The sequence below is a fragment of the Brassica rapa genome, chromosome A01 (genome assembly GCF_000309985.2).
Source record: "Brassica rapa cultivar Chiifu-401-42 chromosome A01, CAAS_Brap_v3.01, whole genome shotgun sequence".
In the NCBI taxonomy this organism is placed as follows: Eukaryota; Viridiplantae; Streptophyta; class Magnoliopsida; order Brassicales; family Brassicaceae; genus Brassica; species Brassica rapa.
Window position 1 is genome coordinate 7,521,955 of NC_024795.2, and position 26,878 is coordinate 7,548,832.

A 26,878-nucleotide genomic window follows, 5' to 3' on the forward strand; every position below is an offset into this window, starting at 1 on the left:
ATAAACAAGATATTATATTGTTTGTTTTAAAAAAATCATTGTATTTCTATATTTTGGTTATATTCTATCGAATTACATATAGCCACATTTTTGTTCTATGGTGTGTAATTTTGATACATTACAATTTATTAAATAATCTAACAGAAAGAGACAAAATCTTAATCTACAAAATTTAATTAGTATATAATATCGTGAAATTAAATTTTCTTTTACAAATTTTTATAAATATAGTCTAAAAATGGTTCAATTACCAAATTTATAAAAAAAATATAGTCTTCAATATTATTAATTCATAAATTTTTTACTTTATATGATTATGAGTTGTCTCAGATTTTTATAGAAAAATGAAAAAAAACAACTCAAAAAAAGTTATTAAAGACTATTATCATATTAAAAGTATTTAAGATCTTTAGTAATCTAGAAAGCATAGTGATCAGCTAATAGAAATTTAACCATTAGTAAAGCATAGTAACAAAGCGATTAATCAGTCTAAACCGGGATATCAGCTAATATGTTCCTTCTACTTTCACAAATAGTAATTTTATTGCTTGGAAAGCATAGTCAAATCAAGTTGACGAGCCATTTAAATAAGTAAGAGTATATGTCCAATCAAGAGTAACGGTGGATCCGAGGACATTTTCACCCATGTCTAGTAAGTATTTTGTCCTATAACCACATAACGATCCAGTAAATATATCCAATTTCCTTGTAGTGCATTATCGTCACCTTTTGAAATCAATCACGGCACAACTCAAAATCAAATAGTACATATTCCCTCAGTTTAATCGAGCATATGCATGTTCAAATATCATTAGTGAGTTTTTACTCTTGATTCATCTCCAACTCAACTGTTAATTAAAACTCTATTTTCATGTGATTTTTACACTATAATTTTTCAACCGAACTGCAAAAATTACACTATTTTAATATAATATTATAATTTCATACCAAAATTGTTGTTATACTATTTACCACACTATAACACTATTTACTACACTAAAATACTATTTACTTATTTTATTAATAAAATATACAATAAAATAAATAAATAAAAATATATATATAATATTATAAAATAGTTTTAGTGTGAAGTTTGGTGTTATAGTTAGAGAGAAAATATTTTTAATATTAAAATTACACTAAAATAGTATTAATGGTTTGGAAGTGCCTCTTGGCCATTTCCTTCAAAAACTAAAAGAAACTTACGTAATTTTCTAAGAATCAAGGCTCTGAATTCGTAGCAACATTTAAAAAAAAATTTGTATACATATTATCAGTTAATTGTTTTTAACAAAAATACTAATTTGATTTACCTTGAATGCCCTAAGTCAAAAATAACAATACAATTTTGATTTACCAATATATAATTGAATGATGAGTTCAGTAATGGCACGTAAACGCGTATGGAGACATATCACATCAAATCCAAAGTTATTTAACTTAATAAGATTATAACAATAGTTTTATTGGCTTTAGTATTTAATCAATCAAATAATTAATAACAATACAGCTATATTCGACCCAAAACAGAGTGACGAAGGATTTCTTGAAAAAGAGTGTCAATGTCAGCTCGTCAACACATTATAAAAACAAAAGAATTTGTTCATTGGGACGTACACGACTCAGCATGCCTTGTACGGAATTTTTCTTTGTTTAATTTTAATAACAAAAAATTTGAATGGATTTTAGAATTCTTAGACCAATAACAATAGTATCTATTAAGATTTTTGAAATCCAAAAACCAATAACAATAAAATCTCAAAATTTTCACAGTTCATGATAATTCACTTATCAATAACTTCTCTTTAGTTACTCAATAGATCGACATTACATAATACTTGATAAAATCTCTACTAATTGGAGTCTGAAATGTTTATAATACCTACTTTATATAATAAGTATACACCAGGAGTCTCTACTTAATAGAATAGAGACTCCATGTATGCATCTGGAGTTCCTATTAAAGGATAGTTTATTGATATTACGTGTATACGCACACCAATTAACCTAATGTGCACACTACCACAATCGAATGGTATATCGATGTAGCACTTTAGGATCGAATCCACAGAGACCAACTATTACACTTTATCTTTATGGGATCAATATCAAGCTAAAACAATATGGGGGTTTTAAAGTTGATTTCGTAACAAGCAAGTAAAAAGAGTAATTAAAGATTTCAGATGATTAAAATGCTAGCTAGGGTGGTTTGGTCAGGTGTTAAACAAGTGTGAGCCAAACAATTATTCAAGTTCTATTAAAAACCAGTCTAGAACTCGGATCACTTAAGATAGATCAGTCCACTGTCGTGGTGCTTCACCTTTTGTCAATCGATCTCAGTACCTAAACTGTCGTTTGGACTGAGATGCGATGACAAACATTAAGATCAAGTCCGATCTGTTCACAAAACACCCTAATATCTACTTTCGCTGATTAGGGATGCAATGCTCATTCAAGTTATGTCTAGCAACCTATAACACTTTTGATTAATAGATTAAACCTAAAATCAGGCACTAAGTGGTTAACTTGATGCAAGCCTTAAGAACAAGAGTGAATGAAGACAATCGATTTATAACTTATTTATGTCAAGCTCACGGATCTAACACCCTAACACTCTAGACTAAGCAAGCTGACTACTCAGCCATGAAGCAAGAAAACACAGAGACTGAGACTGAATAAAACATGTGTAGATAAAATAGAATAAGGGTTCAGGGGATTCTTCTCCATGGTGGTGAGAGAGATGGAGCCTTCTCCTTTTACAAAGTATCAAAACACAAATCTCTAAAGGCTCAAGTCTGGTTCCGTGTCTCAAAAACAGCGTAGAATGATAAGGAAAAACAGAAAAAGAAGATATATCCAAGCCACAGGCGGCTGGGAGAGAAAATAGAGAGATTAGGGCAAATCCCGAAATAGGCTGTAGTTTCCTTAAAAATCTATGCCGCTGGAACAGGCACTCGGAACAGTCACTCGGGTTGCTCCGCTATCCGGAACAGTCATCAAGACTGTTCTGCGTGAAAATCACCAAATTGCACTGTTTTCTGCCTCTTTTGTTCCAGCTGGTCCATCCTCATCCAATGCAACTCCAGACCTGTAATGACTCGAAAAGGACTAGGAAGACTCGATAAAGACTTGAAAACCAATTGAAAAGCATATATACAAGATGTATAAAACACCATATATCAATTCCCCCAGACTTAGATCCTTGTTTGTCCTCAAACAATGTCAAGTATCAAGAACAGGGAGAAAGATTTGAAAGTGTGGAAACTCTCCTATTCTCAGCAACCATACTTTAACCACGAATCTCTGAACCATACAAGCAGTAAAACTAGGACAACACACCCTTACCGGAACCCCACTGACTGCTGTTCAAAAATCACCTCCATACTCTTCATCTCAAACCTGAAAAAGCAACACTATCGAGACAGAACTCCCTACATTCATTTAAGAGTAGCGTGAGCTTCTCATCACAGGCATCATTCAGGGTAGACGGTCTAGGTGTGGAACAGGCTATTTAATGGTGGAGTTAAGAGTGTTTAGGGACTACCATTTCATTGAAGAGGATGCAGGATATCACACAAAATGGCAAGAGAGGATATATCCATTGATGTCCACAGCCTCTACTCGTTTTTGCTATATCTGGTGCGACTGTTCTGATGACGGAACAGGCAACTGATTGTTCTGCTTTCCACTTTCCTCTACACACTCTTCAATACTTGGTACCAACTTCTTGCTCGACCTTTCCAGTGGCTCCATGTTTCTTTTCTTTCTTCCCCTTCTCCATCACATTAATCTCGTTTTTTTTTTTGAAGACTTATATGGTGATGTGACGAAGAAGGAGGTAATACATGATCATTATGAGTGCCACTGGTGGTTCTGATTTCGCGACCATTCTGGTTCTCCACCCCTGCTCTTGCGCAGTTCATTGGTTATGGAGCGGTTGCTCCCTTAATCTGCTTGTTCTCCTTTCTGACATAATTTCTGCAGCAGTAACGAGTAGGAGGCTGCGTTGATCATTTCCTCTCCGACCTTTTTGCACATATCTGCACACATAACACTGAAAAACATATGCATGAAGGTGGAATAAAGGCTAAGGTGCAGGGTGGGAACTAGCTAAAGATGAACTAGCCACTCAGGATCAGCAAGATGGATAAAAAGGATAAGAAGTCCTGAGTGTGTTCTCGTTTCCCTGATCTAATGCCCATAACAAGAAGAATTTCAGTTAAGATTAGGTTCAAGTAAGGTGGAGTTAAGTCTACCTAGTGTAACCTGATCGGCTGAGAACTTCTGGAGAATCAAGTGAGATATGTCAGGGTGTTCCAGGTCCACATGTGTGTCTTTCGCCACTGCTAAGGTTTCTGAATAAGATAACTAAAGCACGAGGTGGTTAGTGATCAACACGGAATAAAGTCCTAATTCCCACAAATTTTTGACTGACTCAATAAAAACTGACTCAAATTGACCCAAAAGAAAAAACAAAAGAAAGAAACGAGTTGGTAAACGACGAAAACCCTCCCCTAGACTTACTTTACAGCGTCCCTGGTGTCAAAATAAATCAGAGAGAAGATGAAATCAAGAATAAACATTTTTTTTGTTCGAGATACTTACCTGGCGCGGAGCAGCCTGACAGAGCAAGACGCGGTTGCTCTGGTAAAGGATGCTCTGGAATGAGAGCAGCCAGCTGCTTGCTCCAGTCAAGGGTCTCGGATTTTCTGATTTATGACCTGAGACTCAACAAACTAAAAACAAAAATAAGTAAAAAGAAAATCCTAATGTTAATGACACTCACCAGTGGGTTGCCTCCCACCAAGCGCTTGGTTTAAGTCTCTAGCTTGACTTGGTGACTGGGATCAGTCGGGTTGAGCAGGAGGGCCTGTTCCAAAACAAGCTCCACAATCAGACATGTTCAGCTTCAAAACTCTGCTCAGCAACCCTTTCACAGCAGCTTCCCCTTTCTCCTTCAGCTCATGTGTGAGAATAGCTCTGAATTTAGAGAACGGTTTAGAGGTACCCTTGCACTTTACCTCATACTCAATGGAGTTCTCATCACACTTGAGAGGTATCAAAGTCATAGTAGGATCTCCCTTGACCCTTTTCTTCTGGACTTTCTGTTTCACCCTTGAATTCCCTCTGAATTTAGTAGGATCAGTGCTAGGATCTTCATGAGAGAACAGCCTGCTCTCACCCTTATCACCATGCTCCTTCTCTGGAACAACCTTCAGATTTTCTACATCAAACACTGAGATGTAAGAGGCGTGTGATGAGGAAGATCTGGTGGGTACATCCTTGTAGAAATTTTTCTTGTTGATGTTGGAGAAGCAGACTCTCTTGTTGGACATATCGATGGTTGCTCCAACAGTAGCCATGAATGTCCTTCCAAATATCAAAGGCATCTCATGATCCTTGTTCATCTCAACAACTTGAAACTCAGCAGGAACAATGTATTCCCCTACTTGAACATGAAGGCTGCGGATGGTTCCATATGAGACTGCTCTGGAAGAGTTTGAAAAGGTCAGGGTCAGCTGAGAAGGCTCAACATCAGCAATACCCAAATCGTCTTCAATAGCCTTTGAGATGAGATTCACACAAGAACCAGAGTCACAAAGAGCGTCCTTGAAGATTGTTCCTGCGATGGAACATGGGAAAACAAACTTTCCAGGATCATCAACCTTAGGCAATACCTTCAGTGCTAGTGTAGACAGTGCTCTGGTATAGAGGACCTTGATCTCTTCTTGAGTCTCTCTACAGTTTTTAAAGAACTGGAGCAATGGACGAATCCGCAGAGCATCTTCGAATGCAAGTTCTTTGGGAAGCCTTCTCACCATCTTGTTAAAACCTATCAGTTGCTCTTCACTAATGGGATCCATCAGATGTCTAGGTGGAATTGGATGGGGAACCTTGGGAACATAGACTCGAGATGGTGGAGTCTCAGCAGGTACGCTAGGACCAGTCACTCCAGAGCTAGCAGACTGCTCTGTGTTCTCTTCTGCGTCTAGAACAGTCTCAGCAAACGGCTGCTCTATTGCATTACAGTGCTCAGTCCTAGGATTTTTATCAGTTTTTCCAGGGAGCGTCTCTTGTTGCCTCTTGACACTCTCAGCTGTTTGAGCAAGCTGAACATCGATCTTTCTTATGTGGATCGCAAGAGTGTCATACTTGGTATTCAGCTCAGTGAACATGTTGCCCATCCTGGTATCCATTTCTGTGGTTACCTGATTCCACACCTTGGCCTGAACCTGCTGACCCTGCAACAGTTGTTCCATCATCATACCCAGACCCTTCAGCTCATCTGGTTGATTGTTCCCGTTAGCTGGAACAGCTTGCTGATTGTTCTGCGGTTGTCGCTTGTTCTGGTTCTGAATATGCCAAGCCGTAGCTTGCTCCATACTGAAGACGTGCCCTTGGTTGTTTTTCAGTAGCTGATCAACCTTGGCAGTCAGCTCATCTATTTTTTGGGTGTCAGAACTGTTCCCTTTCATGGAGCAATCACTCTCCTCTTTCTTATTAGCTGAGCTAGCAGCCATGTTCTCAATCAACTTAAACGCTCCATCAGTGGTTTGAGTCATGAAGTCTCCATTGCTCGCAGAGTTTAGAGCATCTTGGTATTTCCAGTCCATTCCATCATAGAAAATGTCCAGGAGGTAATCATCATCAAATCCATGGTGAGGACATTCTCTGCGATAGTCATTGAAGCGCTCCCATGCATCGCAGAAAGGCTCATCAGTGAGTTGTCTGAAGGAGGTGATCTTGTTCCTCAATGCAGCTGTTCTCGCCTTAGAGTAGAAATGGCTGAGGAACGCTGATCGGACCTGTTCCCATGAAGTGAGAGAGCCGGTAGGGAGAGAGTTCAACCACCGTGCAGCTTTTCCATCAAGAGAGAATGGGAATAACATGCACCTGATGTAATCTGGTGGAACACCATTCGCGCGAGTGAAACTGCAGACTTTTTCGAAGCTCTCAATATGCTCCATTGGAATTTCTGTAGAGAGACCAGAGAACACCTTTCTCTGTACTAGACCAATCAAAGCAGGCTTGATCTCAAAATCCTGCTTGGTGCAGGGTGGAGGAACAATGGCAGAGCGCGTAGTAGGGATGTTACGCGGAAGGTTTCTCTGCCCGATTGGAACAGTATGTGCCTGCTGTTCCTGCTGCGCAACAGCAGCCTGTTCAGCAGCATCCTGCTGAGCTTGGATGGTCTGCTGCATCTGAAGCATCTGTTGTTGCATCTGTTGCAACTGAGCAGTGAGTTGCTCTTGATTGGCGTGATCACCCATAGTGGTGTCGGTTTGCCTTGGCTGTTGACGATTTGTTCTTTCTAACCTTGCTAGCTCCTGGTTGCTAAATGTAACTAACTCTCCTTGTGCGTTTCTCTGAGTATGTCAACTGGTCATGCACCTGAAAAATTAGCTGAAACAAAAAAGATAGGACAAGTTAGGGGTCTTAGACTAAATAAATAACCGAAAAATAAAGATAAAAAGAAGGTCCCCGGCAACGGCGCCAAATTGATATTACGTGTATACGCACACCAATTAACCTAATGTGCACACTACCACAATCGAATGGTATGTCGATGTAGCACTTTAGGATCGAATCCACAGAGACCAACTATTACACTTTATCTTTATGGGATCAATATCAAGCTAAAACAATATGGGGGTTTTAAAGTTGATTTCGTAACAAGCAAGTAAAAAGAGTAATTAAAGATTTCAGATGATTAAAATGCTAGCCTAGGGTGGTTTGGTCAGTGTTAAACAAGTGTGAGCCAAACAATTATTCAAGTTCTATTAAAGACCAGTCTAGAACTCGGATCACTTAAGATAGATCAGTCCACTGTCAAGGTGCTTCACCTTTTGTCAATCGATCTCAGTACCTAAACTGTCGTTTGGACTGAGATGCGATGACAAACATTAAGATCAAGTCCGATTTGTTCACAAAACACCCTAATATCTACTTTCGCTGATTAGGGATGCAATGTTCATTCAAGTTATGTCTGGCAACCTAAAACACTTTTGATTAATAGATTAAACCTAGAATCAGGCACTAAGTGGTTAACTTGATGCAAGCCTTAAGAACAAGAGTGAATGAAGACAATCGATTTATAACTTATTTATGTCAAGCTCACGGATCTAACACCCTAACACCCTAGACTAATCAAGCTGACTACTCAGCCATGAAGCAAGAAAACACAGAGACTGAGACTGAATAAAACATGTGTAGATAAAATAGAATAAGGGTTCAGGGGATTCTTCTCTATGGTGAGAGAGATGGAGCCTTCTCCCTTTACAAAGTATCAAAACACAAATCTCTAAAGGCTCAAGTCTGGTTCCTTGTCTCAAAAACAGCGTAGAATGATAAGGAAAAACAGAAAAAGAAGATATATCCAAGCCACAGGTGACTGGGAGAGAAAATAGAGAGATTAGGGCAAATCCCGAAATAGGTTGTAGTTTCCTTAAAAATCTCTGCCGCTGGAACAGGCACTCGGAACAGTCACTCGGGTTGCTCCGCTATCCGGAACAGTCATCAAGACTGTTCTGCGTGAAAATCACCAAATTGCACTGTTTTCTGCCTCTTTTGTTCCAGCTGGTCCATCCTCATCCAATGCAACTCCAGACCTGTAATGACTCGAAAAGGACTAGGAAGACTCGATAAAGACTTGAAAACCAATTGAAAAGCATATATACAAGATGTATAAAACACCATATATCATTTATAAATCTGGAATTCTCATTTAATAGAGTTCCTACTTTATATAATACCTACGAAGTCTGGAATGTTACCTCAACATAAATCGATAGTCTTTTTAAACAATTAAATCGATAGTTTGTTTGGGAGTTTCCTAACATAAATCAATATTTTAAACTTTCTTTTCTATTTAAAAATGTGATGTCAAACTCAAATAGTTTTTTCTTCTTTTAAAGAAAAAAACACTCAAATATTTATTTTGGTTGGTGAAACTGATGGCAAAAATAGTTTCAGAAAAAAAAAACTGACGGAAAAAATTTATCATGAATTTTTTGATCATATTTCCTATTTTTGATGTGTCTCCTTTTATTTTAAATAAGGACCAATTATAGAAAAATAAAACTGAAACGTTCAATCACTTATCTTTTCATGCTTAAGAAACATATACATATAGAATCTGATTAGTAAACAAGATATTAAACTGTAGTAAATGAAAATGTGAAAAGCAGATAAAATTAAAAAGGTGAAATAGTGAAAAGAGAAAAAAAATGGAGTACAAAAATGTGAAGTAGTGGAAAGAGAAAAGAAAATGGAGTAATTCCTAGAAATAAAAACAAGATGATCTCAAATCCAATCAAAAATAAATGCAAGAACTAAACTTTTAATCAAATGCTAAGGATTCATCCATGTGCAATGATAATTGATATAAGATGATTAATATTCAATCTGAGATGTTCAAACAAAACAATCAACAAATCTATAGGTCTATATCTCATCCAAATAGATTAATCCACTATGTGATAATAATCCATATGCTAATCATGCATTAAACATCAACTTCCGTTGGCCTAACACATTCAAGCATGCATTATGTTCAAGTCTACTAACCATCTAGCAATCCTAACATCAAATCTCTTTGGTTATTCGAACTAAAGCAATATTAAGTTCATTCAAGCATTTTAACAAACACCTTCTGGACATAAAATAACTTAAGGTCTAGATGAGAGTGATCAAGTCTAATCTAGCATTAAGCATCTCCAACACATCTCTATATTTGCATCTATAATAGTATGTAGAGATAAAATCACTCCAATCCTACTCTATTTCTTCCTCTAAAATAGAAATTGCTATTTTCACCTCTATATTTAGAGGAAGAAATAACATTCCTCTATAATAGAGGCATATTTTTAATTCACAAAATGATCTTTTAACTTTTTACTTTAACAATTATAACTAAAATAAATATTTTTAGTGAAAATATATTGTTTATATAAATATATAATCATACTTTTATTTAGATAATATTTTCTATAAAAATATTCATTGTAAATAATATCATAATTTTATGAATGTTAAACTAAATTGAGTTGGTTTTCAACTTTCACAAATAAAAGGTACTATTTGTAAAATTAGAAAATAATATATCATGAATATTCCTTTTTAGATGAAGAAATAGAGGAATAATTGGAGACAAATTCATCTCTATTATAGAGTTTTCCTATTTTAGAGGAAAAAAAATAGAAAAATACATTGGAGATGGTCTTAGCAAGTATAGAACAATGTTAATCAAGCAAAAAAAATCCTAAATATCCACATAATCATCCTAATCCACCTAACCCATGAATCACAATCTCACTAATCTCCATGAGAAGCCTTAAACCCTTGTAAAGATTAAGTCTAATCATGTTAACGAGCAAGAGAAACACAAATATAAGATGAAGTACTTTATTAAATGATCATGATTAGACAAAGTCTTGGGAGAAAATGAGATAAGATCTAAAAAAATTAGATTTAAAGAGTGTTATGGTGGTCTAAAAACGAGTTGGATCGACCCAATAAGCATAGGCTGACCCAAGATATTTTGGGTAAAAATTGGTAAAAAGAAAAGTGCATATTTTTCTAAGTATCGCAGCTGGGTTTTGACGTGTCATTTGGCCGATGGGACATAGGTCGCTGAAACACTTCATCCTGAGGGTCTTGATGATTTATTAGCCGCGGTCTCCATAACCGCTGCACCAAGCCAAGTGAAGTCACGCATAGATTCACAGATATTTTCTCGGCCATCACACATCGCTGCAACAAGCCGCTCCAATCTTGGCCGAGATGAGGTGCTGTCCTCTGAGATTCACGGCGGCTTTGTGGCATGGTCTTTAGGCCGTTGTGAAGGCATTAAACCGCTGAGACTCTTGGGTTGTTCTATTTCGTTTCTCGACCAAAATCACTTCTTTTTCTTTAAATTAAGTTCCAAATTCTCCAAACTCACCAAATGATATCTCCTACACCTGATAACACACAAATGCAATGCAGTGTAACCTAAACAAATTTAAATGCTAGTCTAAATTATCAAAATGTACAAGAATAGATAATCAAAACAATGTAAGTATGCATGATGTCATTTTTTTTTCATTTATACAGAAACTAGAGTAACTAGCAAATTATAATACTCTACATAATTTGGCAAAATTCCAACTGAACTTTGAATAACTTTAAAGTAGAGTAAAATATTACTCTAAAACTACCATTTAGTTACAACAATAGTTGTTTATATACGTATACGGGACCGCTAAATATATACAAAGTAGCTAGTTCAAGCCTTGAACTTCAAGGGGAACCTTACCAATGATGTCACGAATATAATTCGCAAGTAGCTTGTATAAGATCAAATTCATTTGAAAACGAATCGGCAATCATGTTGTGAGTACTACAATATTTTATAATTTTATTAAATATTTGCCTATCACAGAAAATATATTCACCAGGCATCACATTATTATACATTATATTTGATGGTATATAATATCATTAGATATCATAGCACTCAAAGTATATAGGGGGTTGTAACACAAGCATACATATATATACAAACGATATGCATCACATGTTCTTTAGTTTGGTATATATCCATATTAAAATTCTAAATCAATTTCGATATTTATAAATCTTTGGTAACATATGATATATCTGATTTGACAATTAACATTTCTTCTATTAATATATATATATATAATATTGGAAATGAATTACGATAAAAAATACGTTTTATAAGAGTGACCTAACCGTGTTACAAAAAAAAAAAAGAATGACCTAACCAGGAACCACATCCACATGACACAAATCTTACCCTAACGCTAAACATCGATGAAAACATATAGGTGTTGATAGCTTTCAAAAAAAAAATTGATGCTGATCTAATGATTCTAATCCATGTTTGTGTGAAACCCCATTTGTATTACTATTAACTAAATATACATACAGTAGATCTTCTATAAATTAATACTCGATAAATTAATAATTTTATAAATTAATAAATTTCACTGGTCCCAACTTGGACTCGTTCAAAATTTAACACAAATCGATAAAATAATAAGATAATATTTTTTAAAAAAATTCTATGTATATATATGGTTCCATATCAATTATAAATTTATATGTATACATATTTTATATAAGTAAAAACCTATTATTATATTGTTGTTTTTACTCATAATGAAATTATTTTTATATTTTCTTAATACTTAATGTAGTTTTGATGAAATTTAATAATATTATATCTAAAACCATATTTAAGTTCTATGCAATGTATATTATATACATCAGATAATAAAATAAAATAAATATAAATGTCAAATTAAAAAAATAACAATTAATATCTATACACTATAATCAAATATTTTTCTTATTTTAGAATAAATATATCTTAAAATAAGAAATATAAATAATTTTTTTATAAATTAATATCTCTATAAATTAATAAAATTTTAAAATTTCAACATTATTAATTTGTAGTGGTTCTACTGTATATGTATATGAACATGAACTATCCATAATGGAGGACACATAGGTGACTTCATATTACATAAACTGAACGTATGTTTCTTTTTGTTAAATCACTTATGCGTATTTCACACGTTAAACGAAGAATTCAAACGAACCGGTTATATTTTTATTCTTTTTCATTTTTTTCTGGTGAGATCATCAATATTATTATATTGTATTCATGATATTGTCAATTGTCATTGTTTCATATACCATGTCGACATACAAATAAAGTATATAGAGTATATATATAGATGATGGAATATTCACATCACCAAGTAATATTGAAATTCGTATATATATATATTGAAACTATATATATGACTGTTGAAGATTCGTATATATATTTCGTGGGAGGTATTAACACAAATCAACAGTGTTATTATGATTGGTTATATATATAATCGTGATAATAAAATATATAATAAGTTTGGTATATAATAGAAGGGTATAATTATCGTTAAGCAAAATTTTGTATATTTATTCTAGTGTCACTGACGACGATAAGGCTAATTTAACTTAACATGAAAAGTATTTGTTTTATGTACATTGATAATATGCACTATGTCATCACTATAAACTATACAGCCATAAAAAATAGTACTGTGCGTTCAATGCTTTCTTTTTTTGCTAAGTATTGAATGCTTTCTTTGTCTTATCATACATTCATATTCAATAAACTGCTTCATTCACATTCTAAATATCATACACTATAACTGATTAAAACAATCCAGAGAGTTTGTTAATTGGAAATAAGAATATAGGCGAAAGCATATCAGATTCTTTTTTTCTGATTTAATTTTAATCACCTTTTTGCCTAAGAAACCTAATAAGGTTCCCCGTTAATGATGGTCTAAAACATCATAGTAAGTTGTATTAAGCCTGTTTGAGATAAAAAAAAAAATAAAAGAAAAGAAATCATGCACCAGCCACCAAGTTACTATCCCACTTTTTTATCAAAAAAAAAAGTTACTATCCCAGCTCGACGAGCTGGCAGTACTTATCTATGTTCTGATTGTTGCCTTCCAATATTATTTTTAATTTTTAATTTTTAATTTTTTTTTCTGAGAACGCTTTGTAAGGTTTCACTTCGGAGAGTTATGATAACTTCTCTGTAAGCTATGTAGCTATTGGTATTTTGGGTTAATATTATTTTAAATTTTACATCAACACAAATATTAAAACTCAATTAGAATTGTAGGTTATACAGATTATGTTAGTTAATTTTCTTGTTTAATAAGTAAGTTTATCATATAAATGCTAAAGTGATTTAACATAATATTTCAATTTAGATATTGGCAAATATTGAATGGAGACGCAGCAAATAGTGTGTGTAATCCACAGACCATCAAGTTGGTCAAGAGGGGGATGAAAATTTCTTCCTAGTTGCAAGAAGCTAGCTAATTGGAGTACTATTTAGCTTCACCCAGCTGCTCGTTACGTCAACCTAAGGTAACCTGGACTTACGTTTGGCTACGAATTGACTTTTTCAAAATTCTACTCAACAAAAATTTTAAAAGTTAAATGACTAAACGGGTTTACATGGGAAAACGAAAAAAATAAAAATAAAAATATACTACAAACAATCTACTTGTATATAAACCGACGTTGCTCAAAAGACATTTCTCGTCATATACTTGTCAACGATAAAAGAGGAAACAAAATCTCGAAAAGAGAGAGAGAGATATATGGGTCAAGTGCTTCTATGGACGAAGGAGACCTGAAAGCAGTAGTCATAGGCTACTCTAGCTCCTCTGATGTATTTTCCGGCAAAAGCTCCGATGAATTTTCACCTTCGTTTTGTCTTCCGATTGAGACAGCTAGTTTATACGAACAGGAGGCGGAGAAAATCGGTTTAGACGAACTCGGTGTACTATACAAGCCCTTTTACCCTAGCTCCACACAAACCCTCACGAACTCCGTCTCTGTTCCGGAAGATTCAAGATGTTTCCGAGATGATAAGAAACAACGCACACATGGTTGTCTTCTAGCGAGCGGATCAAGGGTTAACCGCATCCGAATCCCTGAATCATGGAAGAGGTCGGTTATAGTTGAACTTCTTGAAAATGCTGAAAATATCAAGATTATTCAAAATAACGTATAATTTTTTTTAAGTCGTCTTACGATTATAAGTAAAAAATAGTTGTATACATATTTACCAAAATGTTTTTTTTATCTCCAACTTGATTTTGAATTTAAAGTCTCATGAATATATGATCCTAGTTGAATTAAATAAAAAATATAATATGATTTTAAATTTGGACAGCAAGAAGAACCAACAGAAGAGAGTTGTTGAGCAAGTGAATGAAGAGAATCTGCTGTCGGACGCATGGGCATGGCGTAAATACGGGCAGAAACCCATCAAAGGATCTCCATACCCAAGGTCTTAATCCAATCCCGGTTTAGTTTGATCCTATACATTATCTTAATCAAACATAACATCGCCGGTCCTGAAAATAATCAAATGAACTAGACCCTCAAATTGTAAATTTTGTTAAAATTCGTACTAAATTGTTTAAGGTTTTCAAAATCTGAAGTCAGACTCCGATAACGAGTGCTACCTAATCTCTCAATTTGTGTTTTGTTTTCTTCAGGAGTTATTACAGGTGCAGCAGCTCAAAGGGATGTTTAGCAAGAAAACAAGTCGAAAGAAATCCTCAGAAACCGGAAAAGTTCACCATAACATACACGAATGAGCACGATCACGAGATACCAACCCGAAGAAACTCATTAGCTGGTACAACCAGAGCAAAATCTTCCAAACCTAAACCGTGCATAACCAAAAAATCAGGCAAGCAAGTGGTTTCTTCTCCTACAAGTAACCCCGTGATCACATCCGGTGATGAATCGTCTGTTGTGGTTCAAGCCACGGAGGTTGCAGAAATGAGTACCTACCTAACAACCGGAGAAATCGAGGGCACGAGTAAGAGTTTACCAACGGATTTGTCGTCGGATACGGGACATATTCCGAGTGGTTTCGATGAAATATTGAATAGCCCAGAGTTCATCAATGGGTACTTATGGGATTACTAGAGAACGTTATATATTCAAACTTATATTGTAGTTGCATTGCAGCCGTTCAGAAAATGCATTTAATGTCAAGTCTCTAGGATACTAAAGTTTCGTAGTTTTCATCTTGTTTCCACCTTAACCTGTAAATTTAATCAAATAAAATCCTATACGTTTTTTCTTTCCCGTCATACAAAAGCCAAGACAATAAGTTTATTTTTAAAGAATTCAGTTACAAATATATTTGTGGGACGGTTAACTTAATATCAATCTAGTAATCTACTTGGCGCCATATTTGGTTTTCAGCTGTAAATATGGTTCGTGAAGAACTTTCCCCATACATTAGAAATCAACAAAGGTTAATCAACCACGTTCAAATGGCTTGACATGTTTGAGTAATGAGAAACTCTTATTTGAAGACATTTTGACTCTGTTTAGAAGTGCATATATAAGTCGAGTATGTGTTGAACTTATTTATAGATACACGCTAAGATTATCTTCTGCACTTATTTAAATTAAGTTCAACACATACTCGACTTCTAGGGTATCTATCACGTAAAAACCAGATTTTTAAGAAAAGCTAAATCACAAATATTAAATTGTAGTTGAGATTTGTAAAGGATAATAAGTAAGATATCACATGATTTTAGAAAAACGATCATAAAGCTAGTATATGTGTGATTGTTGGAAGGGTATTGAATTGAATGTATGGTTTGATGTAATTTTAGAGATGCTTATGATTCGAATACGTAAAACCGTTTTTTGTCGAGGTTGAAGATCATCGCTGTGTTTAGATTGAAGAAACACAAATCATAGTTCTTAAATGTGGTTAACATTTCTTTAAATGTTTGGATTGTTGTCTAGGTGTGTAGTTTAAGATTTCCAAATCTACTTGGAAAATAATTAGTCTATAGCGTATATTGTATATGTTTGGCCAGGCCGATCATAGCTGTGAATAAATTTTAGTCTATATATACACGATGCAATAGATGGACTAAATGTACGTTTATAAAGTTTTGTCAAATGGCCAAATTGCCGCTAATGAGAGTTTAAATTTGAATTTAAAGTAGTGGCATTTTATATAGTACTAGGTCAAGACCTGCGCCTTGCGCGGAATGAATATTATATATACATTATTTTTAAGTATTATATATTTTTTACATATTATAAAATAATAAATATATATTGAATAATTAACAATTTAGTAACTATTACGTATATAATTAAATTGGTACAAATACTTAAATAGATTTTATTAATCCAGCCAAACATTTTTTCTATTTTATATGGCATAAAATTAAGCTTAAATGATATTAACATAGATATATAGTACATTTTAAATATTGACATCTGTTAAAAAATATTTTATACTCATATTATTTTTGATCATTTGTATTTATTTATAAAAAAAATTAAATCAATAATAACAGTAAAAAATTTGTGGGATGTTTAATACTTTTAGTAATTTATAATTTTAAAAACATTCAATGCAAAGTTTAAAATCTAAATATTAAGTTGTCAATAATTGTTCAAAATGTTTATCAAAAAAATTCAAAACAAATTCGAAATTAAAATACTTATGTATTTTATATGGTATATAATTTATTTTTTAAACTATTAATATACATATATATAATATTTATTAAATGAGACTTCCTACTTATGTAATTTCGTAATCATTTGTATCTTGTTATAACATAAATTTTAAATCATGGATCACAAAAATTTCTATGTGAGATTTTTAATAACTTTAGTCATTAATATTTGTTTTTAAAAATTCAAAATATAACATATAGGAAAAAATCTAAAATTTTATTATATAGTTAATGTAGTTGTTTAATTTATTTTAATAAGTTAAAGTTTAAAAAAAATGGTAGAGAATATACTAATTTTTATCAAATCTTTATTATTCAAAATCATTAATTGTCATATATACTTTAGCCACATTAGGTAATTCCGTGATTTTTATTTAAGGAAATAATAAAGAACATTTATGATTAATTTATGGTTAGTTTAATAAAAAACTTATTATATATTTATATAGATCAACATATTTTTCTAAGAATTCTAAGAATGATTATGGTGATGACATGTGGCTACAAAAATATGTTGTAATGCTTCTCTTTTAATATATAGGGGATAACACATGAACATAAAATTATTTTCTATAATACATGAACATAAATTTTTTTTTCAAGTGTACTTCTCTTTTAATAGTATTGATATAGACGTATATTATATTGTATATATCCGGTTAGGCCGATGATAGCTGTGAATAAATTTTAGTCTATACTAGGATAAGACCTGCGCCTTGCGCGGGGTAAATTTATATGAAAATTATTTAATAAATATCGTATGAAAAATAAATTTATATTATTGATCGAATTAATATTTGGCCCTTAAAAAAAATTTTAAAACTTTTTTTTGTTAACTACATAATTTGTTTACTAATGAACTGGTCCCATTTTTAAAAATATTTTAAGTCAAAAAATTATTTATCACATAAAAACCTAACGTTTAAGCCGAAGAATCTCATGCCTATTTGGTTACAATGAAACTATGTCAGCTCCGTTTTATATCATGATTTAGCAATTTAAAAATTAATTATGGTTATGAGAAGTTTACGTTCACTTGTCAATACTATATATCTTCAATATTTTTCTCATTTTTGTGTCATTTTAGTTATTTGCATTCAAGTTACGTGACAACTCATCATGACACTTTTTTAATTAGTACAAACTACATGTTCTAAACTTTTTAAATGTTTCTCTATTAATATATAGGGGATGTTAAACCATTGATCATTAATTTTTAACATAATAATTTTAACAGTTTTAGTAATTTTTTCATTTTTAAAAATTCAAAATATAACATATACGAAAAAAATCTATATTTTAATTTCATAGCTAATTTGATTGTTTAATTTATTTTAATAATATAAAATTAAACAAAAACAATGGATGAGATATAAATTGCTATCAAATCTTTATTATTAGAATCATTAATTATCATATATATATTAGTCATATTTGGTAATTCCGTAGGTTTTATTTAAGGAAAGAAAATAAAATAGTAATTGTACACTTTAATTAATTGTATGATTAGTTTAATGAAAAGTATAATGTATACTTAATTGGACCAACATATTTGCTAAGGATTCTGGATTTTATTCTGGTGATGACACGTGGCTATACTTAAAGGTTGTAATGTTTCTCAATTAATATATAAGGGATACGACGTAATAGCTGGAATAAATGTACATTTATAAGATTTTGTCAAATGGCCAAATTGTCATTAATGAGAGTTTAAATTTGAAGTTTAAAGTAGTGGTATTTTATGTAATATACCACATGAATATAAGGTTATTTTCCAAGTGTATTTCTCTTTTTTTAATAGTATTGATATAAGGTAATTGACATTGACACTTTCGTTAACTTAGCTACTAATATGATTAGACTTCTCAATACTTTCAGTTAGCGTGAAACATTTTATTGAACATTCAATATTATCATCATCAAACATATTGGTCAGCATCGAAAAAGATGGAACACATAGTATATACTTTTCATTTTAATTAAGTAAATGGAATATTCCTTGAAGCAAATGGTATATTCCCTGGTTAATTATTCAAATTTGTAGTTTAATAGCTGTTGATGTATAATAATTTTCTTTGCTAATTGTCCGGTAGAATTGATCCCGGTGCTCTAGTTGGAATTCAGGCCAATCAGAGCAGCTACAGGTCCAATAAAGGCGGCGTTGATGTAAGTTGTGGGCTCTGCATGCGAGTAGTCTGATCTTTCGTCGCTAAACTGGTCTGATGAATCCGGTCCGCCCACAATTGCACCCGTATGGACATTCGGGTTTGGTTGATCAGAATTGTAGTATGAATATCCTCCATTGCAGTCGATTTTCTCCGGTTTAGATTTGATTGACGGTAAAGATGAGCCTCTATGATGTGGCTGTGTTGGGTACTTGTTCCCGTATCCGACCATGTAAGACATTTTCATTGGATTGTTTCCAAGGATGTAATCCACCTAAAAAGTAAACCGGCCGGTTAACAAACATGAATGATGTAGAACTGGCCTTGGAGTTTAGGAGTGTAACTTGTTGTCTATTACCTGCGATTTAGCGAAATTCTGAATTTGAGATACCGTGAACTGGGTTGATCCGCACTGTATTGAACCAATCCGGGCTTGTGTTATAGTTTTTGAGTAATGGAACAAAACCGTTATTGCCGTTGTTACATATTGTAGGTTGCTGCTGTCTCTAGTAAACAAAAGGCCACCTAAATAACCAAAAGTACACACAAACATAATCGTAAAACTATAACATTAACCGAAAGAAAAAAAATCAAACCATTTTACTGGTTATCTAAAACCGGTAATGTTACCAGGAGTTGGTTCAATTTGTTGAGAGCTACTTCCTGGCATCAATGCACATACGAATGACTCAACATCATTCTTAAATTTTCCCAAGTCATTTTTCCCTTTGTAAAACTCCTTAAGAAAATAAATGGACAGGAAAAGATTCATTAAATTCAATCTAATATATCTGGTTACAGAATTTAACGAGCTTGGTTTATATATAGTATATACTAACCGATGCGAGTAAAGCCTGAGCTCCGGCAAACTTATTGTCCCAGCTGAATTCATTCACGGCTTGGCTCCAATCTTGATTGCTTATTACATAACTTATGTATTTATTTTCTCCTGTTGCTTTGTATAGCCAAGCCGCAGCCCACAATAACTCGTCCTTTTACCAAAAAATATTTTGAAAAATGAAGTATATTGTTATATCATTGAAAAAGAGTATTCATTTATATAGCATGGAAACATTCATATATTATTTAAAACTTGTTAATTTGAGATAACTCGTTATATCTAAGTGTATCGATCGGTTTGGTTCTATGACTTCCGTTAATTACCTGGTAGCCTGAGTATGAGCAGTAGAAAGGGCATGAGGCTTGATAAGAGCCTCTGTACTGATCAGCAAATTCAAATAGCTGCAGAAATAGTCAAGTCAAACGTTAAACCAAATAACTAACCATGTCCAAAATCTAATACATCTCATGATTACGCTAGGACCATAAGCTATTTCGGATTCAATTTCTATATATAGTATACTCACGGATTTTGCATGGCTTAGTAGCTTGGATGAATAATTAGAGTCGACCGTTTTGAAAACAAGTGCTGCAGAGGAAAGCGCGGCTGCGGCTTCACCGGCCGCTTCAGAGCCAGGGGAAGAAGAATTTATCTTGTAGAGAGTTCTGGCTGTGTCCATATCTTCTGGTCTCTCCCAGCAACTATGATCTGAATTTCCATCTCCTACCTTTTATGATCATTATAAAAAAAAACATTTTTAAGAACTTAAGCAACCATAATGAACTAAGTGTTGACATAGGTAATAAAATTAATCTTGGGGTTTTCTAGCCTTCTTTACGCTGATTATATTCAAACTGAGAGGGTACAGCAACATAAAACGGAAACCTCCAAAAAGCAACACACACCTCAAAAACAGATGTTTGGGAGGGAAGAATAAGCAGAGTATCATGAAAACGTAAAATCAAAACACAAGAAACACCAATGGGTTTTCTATACTTGCCGGCACATATCTAACGAGAATAGTGGTTATGATCATACGATTACTTTTGATTTCGAGCTATAAAAATGGATTTACCTGTGTATATAGAGTGGTGGGGGAAGCATGAGCAAGGATGATAAAATCGGTTGCCCATTTGATAGAAGAGCGAAGATAACTGAGTTGGTTTAGGGATGAAATTTCATTTTGGTATTCAATGGCGGCCCAACTTAATAAGGTTGTGGTAAATGACATTGGCCACACAAATTTTACATTGTCACCGGCATCGTAGTACCCTCCAATCAAATTCACCTGGAAGATGAAAGCAGAATTTCAATTTCTAACGATTAAAATTAACCACACGAAAATTGGTTAAGAGAAAACACAATGCTAAATTATTAATGGAATAAGATTTACATTATCCGGTTTACCGTCGGAGAGGGCAGAATCGGCTCGCCATGTAACACGTTGGTTCACCGGTAGTTTACCGGATCGTTGGCCTTCAAAGAACAAAATGGACTTGTTTAGTGCATCTCCATAATCAAGAGCTTCCAAGCTTTGGAAAGCCATGAAAATACAAACTAGCATTATCACCAAGAGCTTGCCCATTATTGTCACTATAACTGCCTTTTGGAAATGTTTCTTTCTTTGTGATGGATTTTGCTGTATTTTAACTTTGCATGAAATGGTTCATGAGCGTATTTATAGATAGATGTCCCATGCAATTAAAGTTGCGTACGTATAAACATTATCTGTTTTCACGTAATTTTAGGTTAATTGGATGCACTGTTTTTTTTTTCTTATAAACATCTGGTTACATTGATTTTACTGTTGTAAATAAGAAACAGTGCAGACAAATTACCAACAAGAATTAAATTTCAATGAATACGGAATCACAATAAAAAGGTTTCAATATAGCAAGTTGTTATTGTTGACATTACAAATGATATCAATTTGCTAACAACCATACAGTAATTTGTTTTTCTTATGTATGAAATTATATAAGTTTTAGTTTATTTAAGATTTAAAATATGTTTTCCTAAAGATAATTACCAAAATTGAGATAGTAAACTCACTGATTAGTCTTTGTTTCGCGAAATACGGCTGCTAGGCATGATAAACCCGTATTTTGGAGAGAATGTAGAATTCTCCATATCTTTTTTTTTTTATCATTTTATGCATTTTAAATATCTTCTCATGACCGATATAAAATTCCTTCTATAGCAATTTATACTGGAATTTTAAGAAATGCATACGAACAAAATTGGGAAGACCTTTTTTCTGCTGGTGTAATTTGCTCGTCCTGAATTGTGTTTGGTGAAGTATGGAACTATTAACCATGCGATGGTGGTCTAGTGACAGACTAAACAATCTGGATTCGAAGGTCATCATATGATTACACGAATGTAAGTATATTACTTACACCCATTTAAGTACTTAGAAAAAGAGTCTATATGTGGATTGTACATCTTCTTATAAATTAATCTTTGTATTTTCATAAATTCGCGATACCTCCAAGTTAAAAATATAATCTGCAACTATTTTTTGTTCCATGCCTAGAATTTTGGATATACACTACAAGCAAATAATAATACATTAAAACCTATGTTTCAACTTTCATAGAATTAAAGTGTATCGAAATATCCATTAAAACCCATGTTTCAACTTTCATAGAAAGTGTATCGAAATATCCAAGCTCTACCAATGATACAAACAAAAGAAATGCTTCCCTGCACTACTGTGCAAATAGATTCGCTTAGATTATGGTAAAAAGAAAGAAAAAATATGATGTAACAAAAAATAAGCAATCTTGTCCATGTGTGAAAACGCAATCGCTGGCGTTTATCACGTATAAGAACAACTGATTGACTGGAACAAGTAGTAGTGATATGGGAATGCCGTGCCGTAGAAACGGCTGTATAATATATTTAGCACCCATTCCTCAAAACGTCAGTGTAGGATTTTGCCGTTGTAAAAACAAATACCGTTAGGTTTTGTTTTCCTTTCAGTTGTCATAACTTAATTATTTAATTTATTCATCCCTCTTTACTTGCAAGCCTATTGCGGAAATTTCTTGCGTGTTTGTTCATCGTATGTTTTTTCCTCTTCTCATAATATTTGTGTTATAAGGAAAAAGGAGGAACTCAACAAGGGATGGTCCATCGAATGTATTAGTTCATTTAAGTCAGTTATAAATATGCTATACAGTTATCCTATACTTGATTTTTTTTTCTAACTAACTCACGATGGTAATTGACGTTATCTGCATGGTTTTAGAAAACGGGTACCGTGTATAGTTTATACTATTGTACTCCTTTTTTGGAATATGATTTTTGTATACAATATGTCTTTTTTTAGTTGACAAAAACAATATAAGTTTTTTGTTCTAAATGAAGAAACCACCAACTTAAAGTTTTTTTTGGGTATGTAAACAGTAAACCCATATAGTGTCTTCAACTTGATACAGTTTATTTCGGTTTTCGTCCATGTTATTATTATTATAATTATTATTAGTTTTTATAAGTTATGTTATTATTAGTTTTGTATAGTCGGTTAGTGGAAGAAAATCAGGCAAAAATATATTTGGTTATCTGCCTCAAAGAAGTTTATATAATTTGAAAGTATAAATATTGATTTTGGTCAGATTCGATGTTAACTAAGAAATCGAATTACAAAATGAAATAAAAGGAAGTAATGTACTATAAGTCGGTTAGTGGAAGAAAATCAGGCAAAAATATATTTGGTTATCTGCCTCAAAGAAGTTTATATAATTTGAAAGTATAAATATTTATTTTGTTCAGATTCGATGTTAACTAAGAAATCGAATTACAAAATGAAATAAAAGGAAGTAATGTACTAATTGGAGCAGAAATAAGGTGATGGGCCTGATGGCAAAGCATGTGACAAAGTTTTAATGTCCACTATTCTTTTTTTAGCCTAACGCAACTTCGTGTACGTTACATCTCCCTAATAATAATGCGTTAATTACTCCGCCAAGCACATCTTCATTTACGATATACTTGACATTTTATATTCTATGATAAGGAAAATCAAAAGAGCAACTTGTAGTTACAGTCATCATAAGATCCATTTGGTGGTATTTTCAGTGTAGAGATCTTTAAGGACAGAGACTACTTCTTATCCCAAACGTAACGCTTCCTTGTCAGTCTGAAACTGAATGAAATCTTTGTGACAATAACATCGTGCATGAACCATTAACGTGAGTCTGTGACTTGCTTCTACAGACAAATCCACAAGATGAAACAGACTCAGCCACAAACATAACGGACAAAGAAAGTTTAACTGTAGGGTAATGGCAGGGACCGCGCGAACGCTGATCCCCACTGCCACAAATAATGACGCAGGCTCTCCCACATGGGGAGACCTTAAGCTAAGCACCCCTCCGTTATGTGCAGTGGAGGTCGCTAGCTTAGGCTACTCGTCTTGTTGATCAAGAGTCGACCCCGTCCAGGTAAGTACTACGCCATAAACGAGTGTCATATCTCAAGACTTACGATGTGGGAGAAGTATTATACAGGCAGATTTTAGTTTTGATACATTGATGGGCCTTAATCCGTGATTATATATTCCGGCCCAAATTAAACCCATTTAACTATAAGCTCTATTTTGTTTGTTTATTTTTGTATTGAAGCGCCAAAACAATATCTAGAAGAGAAAAAGATCGCATCCATCTTTATACTCTTTGGCCCTTTGAGAGAGGGAACAACACAAGACCTCGTCTACTACTTCATTCCCCTTCTCGAATCGAATCATCGTCTTCTTCTTCTCTCTCAGCCTATCGAAAAACCACATCGACATGGCTAAGGAACTTGCAGCGAAGGCCAAAGAGGCTTTCGTAGACGACGACTTCGATGGTGCTGTTGACTTGTACTCAAAAGCCATTGACTTGGATCCAAATTGCGCTGAGTTCTTCGCGGATCGTGCTCAGGCCAACGTCAAACTTGTGTTGTGAACGAGAGCAGAAGCAGTGGAAGATGCGAACAAAGCTATAGAGTTGGATCCTTTATTGACCAAAGCCTACTTAAGAAAGGGGTATGTATGTTTTTATCTTGTGTTATAGGTTTATAGTGACGTTTAAAGTCAGAGATCTGATTCCTTTCTTTGTGTACATTGTCTGTAGAACTGCTTGTATGAAGCTTGAAGAATATCAAACTGCGAAAAATGCTCTTCAAAAGGGTGCTTCAATTGCACCAAGTGAATCCAAATTCAAGAAGCTGATAGACGAATGCGACCTTCGTATCTCAGGTATGGTTAATGCATTGTTGTCTGGTTGATTATGATTATGCGATGATCTGAACTCTTCAATTTCTTTGCTCAGAAGAAGAGAAAATTTTGGTTCAACCGGTGGCATCTCCATCAGTGAAAGCTGATCTCACCCATGTGTCTTCAGCACCTGCCAAACCAAAGTTCAGGTAGTTTCCTTGTAGCAAACAATGCTCTTTTTCACAAAAATTCAAGTTGAAATAATCGTCATATATCTCAGACACGACTACTACCAAAAGCCAGAAGAAGTTGTGGTGACTATATTCGCAAAAGGGATACCGAAGCAGAATGTTAATATCGACTTTGGTGAACAAGTTGTAAGCACTCTAAGAACCCACCTCTATGAATATGACGCTTCTGTCTTAAAATTTGTTATGTAATTTTTCAGCTGAGTGTTGTGATTGATGTTCCTGGAGAGGAGGAAGCGTATCATCTCCAGCCCAGACTGTTTGGAAAGGTAACTGATGTATCAAACGAATAAGTGTTCTGAGTTGAACCACATTGTATTGAACTTGTGTTTCTGTGTTCAGATAGTACCAGAGAAGTGCAGATATGAAGTATTATCAACCAAAGTCGAGATCCGTCTAGCAAAAGCAGAGATCATCACATGGGCCTCTCTTGAACACGCCAAAGTGCCAGCGGTTTTGCCAAAGCCAAATGTCTTATCAGGTTCGCTATCTTTATGTCTTCTTCTTGTTTCTTTAGGTTTTATCTGATTAGAGCTTTTAAACAACAGTCTATTGACATATGAAACTTTTGTATAATGGTGCCAGAGGTTTCAGTGAGACCTGCTTATCCTTCTTCCAAGAAAGTAAAGGACTGGGACAAGCTTGAAGCCGAAGTGAAGAAACAGGATAATGATGAGAAGCTGGAAGGAGACGCTGCTTTGGACAAGTCCTTACGTGAGATGTATTCGAATGCTGATGAGGATATGAGACGTGCCATGAGCAAATCCTTTGTGAGTATTTATTTACTCTTTGGTCTTTCTTTGTTAATGGAGTTTCTGATGATGGTATTTGGACAAATGAACAGGTGGAATCAAATGGGACTGTACTGTCGACAAACTGGAAAGAGGTTGGGGCTAAGACAATCAAGAGCACTCCTCCGGATGGTATGGAGCTCAAGAAATGGGAGATCTAATCTTCCTCATGGTCCCTTTTCTTCATGTAATGAGGATCCTAAGGTTTCTTTGCTTTTGTCAAGTATGGCTTTCTCTTCACAACTTTTTTGATTTTTCATCTGAATATCCACATATCACTATTCTAGTGTCTTGTTAAAACCATATCCGCAAAACTAAATAGCCAAAGGCAAGTAGGCAACTGTATATGAGATTTTCCTACCAAGGGAAGATGAACTTGTATGTCAAATTGCATTGGTAATGATTACAAAATTTCTCACACATCTTACAATCTAGAACTGTTCTAAAGTGTTGATATGGGTTTGTCTGAACACGTTTACAAGAGAAAATAAAATGGAGAATTGAGTTCAAATCCTTTTCAAGTTTCTGGTTAAG

General features: G+C 33.8%; 3 protein-coding genes and 2 non-coding genes across 6 annotated transcripts; 3 read left to right on the plus strand and 2 right to left on the minus strand.

The window, feature by feature from the left end:
- Positions 1-6,651: 6,651 nt before the first annotated feature.
- Positions 6,652-6,758, plus strand: LOC117129087. The gene has a single exon (XR_004452658.1). It is a non-coding gene; the product is annotated as a small nucleolar RNA R71 (small nucleolar RNA).
- A 5,503-nt stretch (positions 6,759-12,261) lies between these two features.
- LOC103861203 (probable WRKY transcription factor 29) lies at positions 12,262-15,690 on the plus strand. The gene is made up of 3 exons (XM_009138909.2): positions 12,262-14,535; positions 14,762-14,878; positions 15,090-15,690. Exons 1-3 carry the CDS (start codon positions 14,201-14,203, stop codon positions 15,526-15,528), a joined length of 891 nt encoding a protein of 296 aa, XP_009137157.1. The 5' UTR covers positions 12,262-14,200; the 3' UTR covers positions 15,529-15,690.
- Positions 15,691-18,845: 3,155 nt separating this feature from the next.
- On the minus strand, positions 18,846-21,750 carry LOC103861213 (endoglucanase 20). Its single transcript, XM_009138920.3, has 8 exons — positions 21,499-21,750; positions 21,181-21,393; positions 20,632-20,832; positions 20,429-20,506; positions 20,104-20,256; positions 19,895-20,003; positions 19,623-19,789; positions 18,846-19,538 (listed from the first exon to the last, which is right to left on the minus strand). The coding sequence occupies exons 1-8, from the start codon at positions 21,688-21,690 to the stop codon at positions 19,209-19,211; spliced, it is 1,443 nt and encodes a 480-aa protein (XP_009137168.1). The 5' UTR covers positions 21,691-21,750; the 3' UTR covers positions 18,846-19,208.
- Positions 21,751-24,397: 2,647 nt separating this feature from the next.
- LOC117129246 lies at positions 24,398-24,561 on the minus strand. The gene has a single exon (XR_004452893.1). It is a non-coding gene; the product is annotated as a U1 spliceosomal RNA (small nuclear RNA).
- A 9-nt stretch (positions 24,562-24,570) lies between these two features.
- LOC103861253 (protein SGT1 homolog A) lies at positions 24,571-26,764 on the plus strand. 2 transcript variants are annotated; one of them, XM_033288354.1, is made up of 7 exons: positions 24,571-25,134; positions 25,223-25,347; positions 25,421-25,514; positions 25,586-25,682; positions 25,754-25,822; positions 25,896-26,034; positions 26,139-26,764. In XM_033288354.1, exons 2-7 carry the CDS (start codon positions 25,233-25,235, stop codon positions 26,594-26,596), a joined length of 972 nt encoding a protein of 323 aa, XP_033144245.1. In that variant the 5' UTR covers positions 24,571-25,134; positions 25,223-25,232; the 3' UTR covers positions 26,597-26,764. The 2 variants fall into 2 exon arrangements, with proteins under 2 accessions (XP_033144245.1, XP_033144240.1); XM_033288349.1 differs by having other exon boundaries at positions 25,076-25,347.
- Positions 26,765-26,878: the final 114 nt, after the last annotated feature.